Source organism: Martes martes (assembly GCF_963455335.1).
Source record: "Martes martes genome assembly, chromosome: 8".
Classification (NCBI taxonomy): Eukaryota; Metazoa; Chordata; class Mammalia; order Carnivora; family Mustelidae; genus Martes; species Martes martes.
The window spans coordinates 90840253-90851873 of NC_137895.1; the positions used below are offsets into that span (position 1 = coordinate 90840253).

The 11621-nt window shown below is 36.5% G+C and overlaps 1 protein-coding gene across 1 annotated transcript; it reads left to right on the forward strand.

Annotated features, from left to right (window-relative positions):
- Positions 1-10247: 10247 nt before the first annotated feature.
- LOC308347524 (olfactory receptor 6C76-like) lies at positions 10248-11403 on the forward strand (the record flags this gene model as incomplete). Its single annotated transcript, XM_080810988.1, is given in 3 exon segments — positions 10248-10416; positions 10419-10488; positions 10695-11403. Coding segments are annotated over 3 exon segments (939 nt in total). The 5' UTR covers positions 10248-10256.
- Between the last annotated feature and the right edge of the window lie 218 nt (positions 11404-11621).

Genomic DNA, 11621 nt, shown 5'->3' on the forward strand with positions numbered 1-11621 from the left:
CAGATGACATGATTCTTTATATGGAAAACCCGAAAGACTCCACCCCCAAACTACTAGAACTCATACAGCAATTCAGTAATGTAGCAGGATACAAAGTCAATGTCCAGAAATCAGTGGCTTTCTTATACACTAACAATGAAAGTACAGAAAGGCAAATTAGAGAATCGATTCCATTTACTATAGCACCAAGAACCATAAGATACCTCGGAATAAACCTAACCAAAGAGGTTAAAGATCTGTACTCGAGGAACTACAGAATACTCATGAAAGAAATTTAAGAAGACAGAAAAAGATGGAAGACCATTCCATGCTCTTGGATGGGAAGAATAAACATCGTTAAAATGTCTATACTGCCCAGAGCAATCTATACTTTTAATGCCATTCCGATCAAAATTCCACCAGTATTTTTCAAAGAGCTGGAGCAAATAATACTAAAATTTGTATGGAATCAGAAGAGACCCCGAATTGCTAAGGAAATGTTGAAAAACAAAAATAAAACTGGCGGCATCACGTTACCTGATTTCAAGCTTTACTACAAAGCTGTGATCACCAAGACAGCATGGTACTGGCATAAAAACAGACACATGGACCAGTGGAACAGAGTAGAGAACACAGATATGGACCCTCAACTCTATGGTCAAATAATCTTTGACAAAACAGGAAAAAAATATCCAGTGGAAAAAAGACAGTCTCTTCAATAAATGGTGCTGGGAAAACTGGACAGCTATATGTAGAAGAATGAAACTCGACCATTCCTTTACACTGTACACAAAGATAAACTCAAAATGGATAAAGATCTCAACGTGAGACAGGAATCCATCAGAATCCTCGAGGAAAACATAGGCAGCAACCTCTTTGATATCAGCCACAGCAACTTCTTTCAAGATATGTCTCCAAAGATGAAGGAAACAAAAGCGAAAATGAACTTTTAGGACTTCATCAAGATCAAAAGCTTCTGCACAGCAAAAGAAATAGTCAACAAAACAAAGAGGCAACCCACGGAATGGGAGAAGATATTTGCAAATGACAATACAGACAAAAGGTTGATATCCAGGATCTATAAAGAACTCCTCAAACTCAACACACACAAAACAGACAATCATATTAAAAAATGGGCAGAAGATATGAACAGACACTTCTCCAATGAAGACATACAAATGGCTACCAGACACATGAAAAAATGTTCATCATCACTAGCCATCAGGGAGATTCAAATGAAAAGCACATTGAGATACCACCTTACACCAGTTACAATGGCCAAAATTAGCAAGACAGGAAACAACGTGTGTTGGAGAGGGTGTGGAGAAAGGGGAACCCTCTTACACTGTTGGTGGGAATGCAAACTGGTGCAGCCACTTTGGAGAACAGTGTGGAGATTCCTCAGGAAATTAAAAATAGAGCTTCCCTATGACCCTGCAATTGCACTCCTGGGTATTTACCCCAAAGATACAGATGTAGTGAAAAGAAGGGCCATCTGTACCCCAATGTTTATAGCAGCAATGGCCACGGTTGCCAAACTGTGGAAAGAACCAAGATGCCCTTCAATGGATGAATGGATAAGGAAGATGTGGTCCATATACACTATGGAGTATTATGCCTCCATCAGAAAGGACGAATACCCAACTTTTGTTGCAACATGGACAGGACTGGAAGAGATTATGCTGAGTGAAATAAGTCAAACAGAGAGAGTCAAGTATCATATGGTTTCACTTATTTGTGGAGCATAACAAATAATATAGAGGACAAGGGTAGATGGAGAGGAGAAGGGAGTTGAGGGAAATTGGAAGGGGAGGTGAACCATGAGAGACTATGGACTCTGAAAAACAACCTGAGGATTTTGAAGGGGCGGGGGGTGGGAGGGTGGGGGAACCAGGTGGTGGGTATTGGGGAGGGCACAGATTGCATGGAGCACTGGGTGTGGTGAAAAAACAATGAATACTGTTACGCTGAAAATAAATAAAAAATTTAATTAAAAAAAAAAGAAGATGTGGGGTATATATGTACAATGGAATATTACCCCACCATCAAAAAGAATGAAATATTACCACTTACAACCACGTGGTTGGAACTAGAGGTTATTATACTAAGAAAAATAAGTCAGGGAAGGGCAAATACCATATGATTTCACTCACATGTGGAACTTAAGAAACAAAACAGATGAACATAGGGGAAAGGAAAGAAATATAAAATAAGATGATAACAGAGAGGGAGACAAACCATAGGACACTATTAACTATGGGAAACAAACTGAGGGTTGATGGAGGGGAAGCGGGGGAGGTTGGGGTAATTGGGTGATAGTCCTTAAGGAGGGCATTTGATGTAATTAGCAATGGGCATTGTATGCAACTGATGAATCACTAAATTCTACCCCTGAAACTAGTAATACATTATATGTTAACTAAATCGAATTTAAATAAAATTAAAAAAGGAAAAAAAAAAAAGAAAAGAAAAATTCTGAAGATCCCTTCTGTCCAGGAGAGTAAAAGGGCCTTTCCCACCTGTTCCTCCCTGTGATTGTTGTTGCCATTTCTTATGGGAGTTGCATTTTCATGTATATAAAAAGATCTGCGAAAGAAAGTATGCCTTTGAGCAAAGGTGTAGCAGTTCTTAAAACCTCTGTTGCTCCCATTCTCAATCCCTTTATTTACACTTTAAAGAACCAGGTGAAACAGGTGAAACAGGCCCTTAAGGACTTCACCAAAAAAATGTTACCAAACTAGCACTCATAATTATGAACTCTGTAGCTAAAACAACAAATAAACCACACATAAATGCAAATCATTGTTCTTCGTGGTAGGTATACACACGGATACAAAAATTCCTGCCATTGCAGCACTTATTTCTAGTGAGGAGACACACACAGTAAACAAGTAACGTAATAGAAAAATACATTTCCTAGTACTTAAGTAAATGACAAGTGCTGTAGGGGGGGAATGAAATACTTCAAGGAAAGGAGAAGAGATTCCAAATTAGAGTGGTCAATGGTGGCTCAGTGGGTTAAGCCACTGACTTTGATTATGGCCCAAGTCATGAAATCAGGCCCTTCATTTTATCTCTCCCCCTCTGCTCTTCCTCCCCACTGACCCATTCACACACACGGGCGCTGTAAATAAATGAATGAATAAATAAATAAATGAATGAATGAATGAATAAATAAATAAAAAGTGGTCAAGATTTCAGTCAATTTTCTTCATTCAAACATATTTTTCTATATTCTCTTCCTTTTGTCTTTTTGTAGTTTTCCCAGGTCCATACAGTCATCTGTCTCATGCATGTCAAACATAGGGAGACCATGAGAAATGACTCTAAATAAGCATTGTTCTTCACTTTCAAAAGTAACAAGATCTAGCCAAATTCTACTTGAAGAGAAAGGATCAGAAATTCAATGCTCAGCAATCCGCAGTTAATGAATGAGATGGAACCTAACTTCAGGGCTTAGAAAACTACACTTTACGATTACTTTAAACAATGAACTCTTGTCCCCTGCCCACCCTTGTCCCCTTATGCTCTTGAATCTCATATTCAAAATCTGCATAGGAGAAAAAATAGCTGATAGTTGTCTTCTACTGTGAAAATGATTTATTTCAAGCTGTCAGGTTAATTTTCCACCAAATAGGCTCCATTAGAAATATTAGTTTATGTCTTTTCAGACTATACGGCTCCTGTTAAACAACAAACAGGAATTTTGAGAGGCTACAGCTGATGGGGAGGGTGATCTCCTTCCATGAGTGCTATAAACTGGGTTATTAGGAATGCCTGTTTTTACACCACATGCAGTGACCTTAATTAATCAATCATTTATATGTGTATATATATATAAATATATATAATATATATTTATTTTATATTTATTTATTTATATATATTCATATATATAAAAATATATATACATTATATATATTACATATATATATATAGAATCAGAAAACAGAATTGGGAAATGATAAAAATCAGTCCATGAAGTTACTGAAGATCAATCCAGGATTTGTAGACACCTATTTAACATGCCCATAAAGGTCAGAGAACACAATTTTATTAGTACTTTGATAAATAAGGGGAGTTCAAAGACAAACCGCTTGCCTTTGCTGTTTTTAAAACAATCAGTCTAAGGTTCACGTTATTTAATTAATAGGAACAAAAATACTGGAATTACATGAAATTCGGAACCCTGAAAACAAAAAACAAAAAACAAAATTCAATATGTGGAAAACCAGAGAAAATAGAGATGATAAGGAAATTAATAAAAATAAACAATAAGGTTGATAAAAATTAAAATTACTAAAAAAACCTTCTGCAATTCTAATATAAAAACATGAGACACAAATAAATATCTTAAGATTGTAATATTCCAAATACTGACAAAAGATACATCCTTACATGACACTAATGCATTTATGGTACTATGAGCAATTATATAAAAACACTCCTATTCCTAAACTGTTAGGATATAGTATTAATTAGCAAATATTCATAAAGCAACAGATAATCTGAATATGTATTTTAACTATGGAAGAGATTGCAGAAAAAACTATGCAAAGTTTGAAGAGTTGTGCTTTCAAAAATTCCCAACATTTTATTAATATCTTGTTAGGTGCATGAACCTTAGATGAGTAAGTCATTCATGTAAAGTATGTGTGTGTATGTGCTTGTGTGTGTGTGTGTGTGTGTGTGTGTGTGTGATTTCACACACTGTACATTATTAGCGTATGGCCAAGTTTACTTACCAGAGCACACAGTGGAAGGAACTGAAAACCTCAATTTTGAGTGACTTGGTTCTGTGCTTTATACACGTTTTGACTTTTCATACCTAAAAACAGATTCTGTATTCCCATATTTCTGTAGAAGATTGGTACGGGGTATCACAAAAAATGATTGAGAAGGGTTAAAAATAATTTTCTAACCTCAAGCATCAGGGTAACTATTAAGATGTTTAGAATAACAGAATTTTCCATGTAGAGGGGATTGCTAATACATTCTCCTGCAGGGGTAGCAAATAAAAGAGACGTGCCACTAAACTCCCTTTCCCACAGCTATAGGAAATCATTGAGAATAAACTGGATAATTATCTCTCAAAGAGTGAGGATATAACCTCAGAATCCCTCTCTTGGTGCTAATACCATAAGTGTTGACCTGTGAGGTGAGATTTATTTGTACCCCTGATAGACTGAACTTTTTCACTTGTGAGATGAAGAAAGGGAAACCCAGAAAGGGAAGGGCATTCTTCAAGGTGACTCAGTGAATCGGAAAAAATTGAGATCTATATCCCAGTTCAGTTAACTTTCCATACACAATGTTGCCTACTTGCTTGTTTCTTTCCTGGTCATGGTTCCTAAACTAATTAATGTTCTCCAAACAAAGCATGTATGCCAAAAACTAGGAGCACTTTATGGGAGCACATAAAATATCAAATGCAGCAAGGAGATTCATGGTATGTATATTCCCCCTAGTTGAGAAAACTGCATCCCTCTCCCAATCACCATACAATGCCTTTGGAGAGCCAGTCCTCATCCTAAACTAATCACACACATCCTTTTTCTTGGGTCTCAGCCTTATTTTCAATCCCGATATGCACTCCTTTGCAGGCATCCAGAAATGACTTTTGCTGAAAGTCCTCAGGACTCTGACACCATTGCTTACTGCTGCTTATACCTCAAGGTTGCCCAGATAAATCCTGGAGCTGCTCGAGTGCACACAGCCTGGGTTCCAAATACTTTAGTGCTTCCTTCCTTTTCCCTGCTGTGCAGCTGTTTGTAGAGCTTCCCAGAGGAAAATGCAAAAAGGCCCCCTCTTCAAAACTGTGGTAAGAACATGTAACATGAGAGCTACTCTCTTAAATTTTTAAGTGCACAATACAGTATTGTCAACTATAGGCACAGTGTTATACAGCAGATGTCCTCCCCACTGCCCCTGGCAACAACCACCCCACTTTCTATGATTTTGACTGGTCTAGGTACCTGATTATAAGTGGAATTATACAATATTTGTCCTTTTGTGTCTGGTTTGTGGAAATTAGCATAATATGATGTTGCACTTTATGGATCTAATTTCCTTCCCTTTTAAGTCTGCAAACTATTACGTTGTATGTATACACCACATATTCTTTATCCATTCATCTATCAATGGACACCTAGGTTGTTACCATACCTTGGCTATTACAAATAAGGCTGCAATAAACATATCTCTTTGAGTTTCTGATTTCAATTATTGTGGGTAAACATCCAGAAGCAGATTATACACACACACACACACACACACACACACACACATATCTATATAAATATGTAGAAAATCTGCATCCAAGGGTGGGGGGCAGTGGCATTTACTCTCTACCACACGGTAAGAGTTGAAAGTATTCATCTTCTGCATGGTGAGTTTGTGTTAAAATGGTCCTTCTTATTTATTAAAGTATAAAACATAAATGACCATTACTCTAGAGAAATATGTAAATATGTATGAACATTTTAAGTATGAAAAATTATGATCAGTAACTCCTTTTGTGGAAATAACTCTCAAAAGGTAATAGGACAACAAGGCTGAAAGGTATGTGTGTGTCTATGCATTCTAAAATTACTTATACTGGGAAAATTTTTTTTTGAGTGTTTTATTTATTTATTTATGTTTAGAGAGAAAGAGAGTGGGGCAGTGGTAGAGGGAATCCTCAGGCAGACATCTCTGCTGACTGGAGCCTGATACGGGGCTCAATGACCCATGAGATCGGGACTCGAGTGGAAACCAAGAGTCCAACACTCAACCATATGAGCCACCCAGGTGCCCCCTGGGAAAATTTTAAAGGCTCAGCAAAGAGGGATTTGATTCCTCATGGCATATCCATAAACTGAAACTATATTCAGCCATTAAAATTGACACTGGAAATGTTTATTGAAAACCAAATGGCTAACTATTGTTTAAAATGAAGATTTCTTAATTAGGTCTAAAATGCTTAAAAGTATATATATCACATGAAAACAACTCTTTTAAGATGAAAATAATCATGTTGTGATTTTTCTTCAATTATGCTTGTCTCTACAATAATGATAAAGTCTCTAATAATCCAATTATTAACTAAATCTGTCAAGTACCATTATTGGTTATACAAAAGTAACTTTAATATCCCAGTTTTCATTTAGAGAGTATGTTTCAACAAGAAGACATTATCTCAAAAAAGTTTTTCTAGTGTTATATTTATTCAGAGTGGAATAAACTATGATTAATTCCCTCATTAAGAAAGAATAGCTTTAGTGCACATTATATAATAAAATACATCTTAGGTTTTATACCAACATGTTGAAAATAACATAGAAGTATAAAGGTGAAATTTGAGTTGCCTCTAATTTAAATATAAACTAGTTATTTACTTATTTTTTTTTTATTTTAAGGAACCTCCACACCCAGCATGAACCCCAATATGGGGCTTAAACTCATGACCCTGAGATCAAAACCTGAGCAGAAACCAAGAGTCAGACGCTTAACTGAGCCACCCAGATGCCCCTATATGTAAAATTGTTATTTAGCTCAATTAAAAGATATATTCCTTAAGGAAATTTTAGTTGCAATGATATATCTCAAAAGTCTTCAATAATTCTAAAATTATTTTACAAGCAGTGGAACTAAGTGCTTTTTCCTCCACAGTCTCTACCAATTTGCCTTTCATGCTGTAAACTGGTTCCCCACAGTGTTAAAAATGATAACACAGGTCATAGGAATATGAACATTAAGAAATGTTGGGTGTTTTGGGACGCCTGGGTGGCTCAGTTGGTTAAGCGGCTGCCTTCGGCTCAGGTCATGATCCCAGCGTCCTGGGATCGAGTCCCACATCGGGCCCCTTGCTCGGCAGGGAGCCTGCTTCGCCCTCTGCCTCTGCCTGCCACTCTGTCTGCCGTGCTCTCTCTCTCTCTCTCTCTCTCTGACAATAAATGAATAAAATCTTTAAAAAAAAAAAGAAAAAAGAAATGTTGGGTGTGTTTTGTTGTTGTTGTTGTTAGGAAGGTTCCCCCTCCCCCAAATACCGGGTCATCTCCTGCTGAATAATTTACTTAGAATTCTCCTGGGACACAGGTCCTATAATAAACCAATTAAAATATACTCCCAAAGTTGATCTTGTCCATGATTCATCAGTACCCTATTACTATTTTCCCAAAAGTCATTAAGAATTTATCTCAAAGCATGTTTTCTAAGGTAAAAAAAAATATTTCTGTAGCAAAACACACTAAAGGTGCTAGGTTTACTTTTTTCCTCAAGAAAATAAATGGAAATGGCCATCTGTGAAATATCAAAATAGCTTATCAAAAGATAATTCTAGGTTGTTTTTCTTTTATGACATTTGTCTAAAGATTTGCTAGAAAGATGGCAGGTGGGATATTTCAGGATTCCAGATTTGGGACAATGGTGGTGAAAAACATGACAAAATTGTCCTATTAAATATTTTGAGATGAAACATCAAGGTTTTTATGAGGAAATTTATAGCTTTGTAGGAAGACAGGGAAAAGAGTTATTTCTCCATGAAGCATTAGCCTAAAATTTGTCTTTTGATTTAACATAATTGAAGACATTAGTTTGCATTCAGTATTTCACACTGTATTTTGACAATATGTAAGTATCCTCTGTTTGTATTTACATATTATATATATGTTTATCTGTTTATATTTATCTGATGTTTCAGTTTCTTTTCTATTCATTATATACCAGTGACTACCCATGGTGTGTTTCTTTCTCTCAATATATAAAAAATAATATATGTATATTATTCAATAGTGTAATAAATGGAAATGTGAAAATATTTTAAATGGTAATTTTTACCAATTAACTGAAATATGTGGAATATGGCAAACTTTCCTTAATATCGATATATTTTTAGAAAGACTTGATGGATATTCCTGGTGTGGGTGTCCAAGACAGTTCTAAATAATATACATAAGGTGTTTGTATCTAATTTCTATATATGAGTACTGCTGAACTTCATTAACAACATTTTGTGAACATATTTTTTGATGTTCAGTTATTAACTAGATTTTTAAAATTTATTTTATTAGGAATCTTGAAATAATAAAGTGAAAATCACTAAGTTAATTAAGTTTTCATATAGACATACCTTCCTTTGAAATTTTAATTCCAACATAGTTAATATACAGTGCCTATTATTTTCAGGTGTACAATACAATGATCCAACAATTCCATACATCAGCCAGTGCTCATCATAACAAGTGCCCTCCTTAATCCCCCTCACCTATTTTACCCATCTTCCCTTCCACCTCGGCTCTGGTAACCATCAGATTGTTCTCTATAATAAAGAGTCTGTTTCTTGGTTTAGAAAGACACCATTGTTTTTAAAGAATCAAGAATAAAGGTAAGAGTCCAAAGGAGTCCAAAGGCTCAATGTGTATCTGGAAATAGAATGTATAATGGCTTGAAAAAAATTGGGTACTATTATATAAACTGTTGTTTAATACAAATAAAAGTTCATAATAGTAGAATGACTTGGTTTCCGAATTTTTACAACGAAAACAGTTATAAATAAACTAATAGAGGTAGTATTCACTACTTCCCAAAAAGAACACTTAGCATTTTCACTGGAAAGTATTAATTAGGGTTGGGTTGATCAATAATTTCTAACAGCAGTAGGGATTTTATGCTCAGAAAAGATGATATAAGAAAAACATAATGTGGGTGCCTGGGTGGCTCAGTCACTAAGTGTCTGCCTTCAGCTCAGGTCAGGATCCCAGGGTCCAGGGATTGAGCCCACATCGGGCTCCCTGCTAGGTGGGAAGCCTGCTTCTCCCTCTCCCACTCCCCTGCTTGTGTTCCCTCTCTCTCTGTGTCTCTCTCTGTCAAATAAATAAATAAAATTAAAAAAAAAAAACATAATGTCCTCTGTATTTGAGGGGGAAAAAAGTGAAGCATGAGAAGAGCTCATGTTCAGTCAGTATAATTCCCATGTAATATTGGTAAAAATGGAGGCAGAGCAAACATATAACAAAGAATCAGAGGACAGTATTCAGAGTAATAAGACCGATATTAAACACAGAAGATATGCCCATAAGATGTATAATAAAATTGGGGAAAATGAGGAATGTATTTATAGAAGGAACATTTTTAAGCACCAGGTACTTTTTGTGAAAATACAGTCATATTTTCACTTTTATAATTTTTACAATCATCATTTTAAAAAATAGGGACAGATATTTGGGTTTGTCTAACTCATTTATTATTGTCTATATTGATTTTTGCCAGTAAGATTGGTGGAAAATCAACCACCAGAAATGAAAAATAGAACATCAGTGACCGAATTCATCCTCCTGGGTCTGACTGATAATCCAGAAGTACAAGTTGTAATCTTCTTCTTTCTATTTCTCACCTATGTACTGAGTGTTACTGGAAATCTCACCATCATCATTCTTACCTTGCTGGATTCCCACCTGAAGACCCCATGTATTTTTTCCTCAGGAATTTCTCCTTCTTAGAAATTTCATTTACTTCTGTCTGTAATCCTAGATTTTTTTTTTAAGATTTTATTTATTTATCTGACAGGCAGAGATCACAAGTAGGCGGAGAGGCAGGCAGAGAGAGAGGAGGAAGCAGGCTCCCCGCTGAGCAGAGAGCCCGATGCGGGGCTCCATCCCAGGACCCTGGGATCATGACCCCAGCCGAAGGCAGAGGCTTTAACCCACTGAGCCACCCAGGCACCCCTGTAATCCTAGATTTTTGATAAGCATCCTAACTGGAGACAAATTTATTTCCTACAGTGCTTGTGCAGCTCAGCTGTTTTTCTTCATCCTTCTTGGCTCGACAGAGTTTTTCCTTCTGGCCTGTATGTCCTATGATCATTACGTGGCCATCTGCAAGCCATTACATTATACAAACATCATGAGTAACAAGATCTGCTATCTGCTTGTGGTCAGCTCTTGGCTGGCTGGTTTCTTGGTAATCTTCCCACCGCTGGCCATGGGCCTGCAGCTGGATTTCTGTGGCTCCAATGTTATTGACCACTTCACCTGTGATTCTGCTCCTTTACTGCAGATCTCTTGCACAGACACAAGTACTCTAGAGCTCATGAGCTTTGTTTTAGCTGTGCTTACTCTTATGTCCACTTTGGTGTTAGTAATTCTCTCCTATTCTTACATCCTTAAAACAATTCTGAAAATCCCTTCAGCTCAACAAAGAAAAAAGGCCTTCTCAACGTGTTCATCCCATATCATAGTCATCTCTATCTCTTACGGAAGCTGCATCTTCATGTACGTGAAAACATCAGCAAAGGAAGGGGTTGCTTTGACAAAAGTTGTAGCTATGCTCAATACCTCTGTTGCTCCTATGCTGAATCCCTTTATTTACACTTTAAGGAACTGGCAGGTGAAACAAGCATTTAAGGATGTTGTGAAAAAGATTATTTTTTCAAAAGCATTGATCTGACTGTATTTATAGCTAAAATACTGTGAAAATTAAAAGCGGGAAACCTCACTGAAGTGGACTTGGGATGCTGGAAGAGGAAGCTGAAAGGGAGGAGCCATACCACTCAATGTCAGTTACAGGAAGAATTGTCAATTATAGACCTCACCAGAAAAACGGAGGGCAGAAAAGAATCATTAATTACAGTCCCCAACATGGAAAGATGTACACTGCATGTCCTA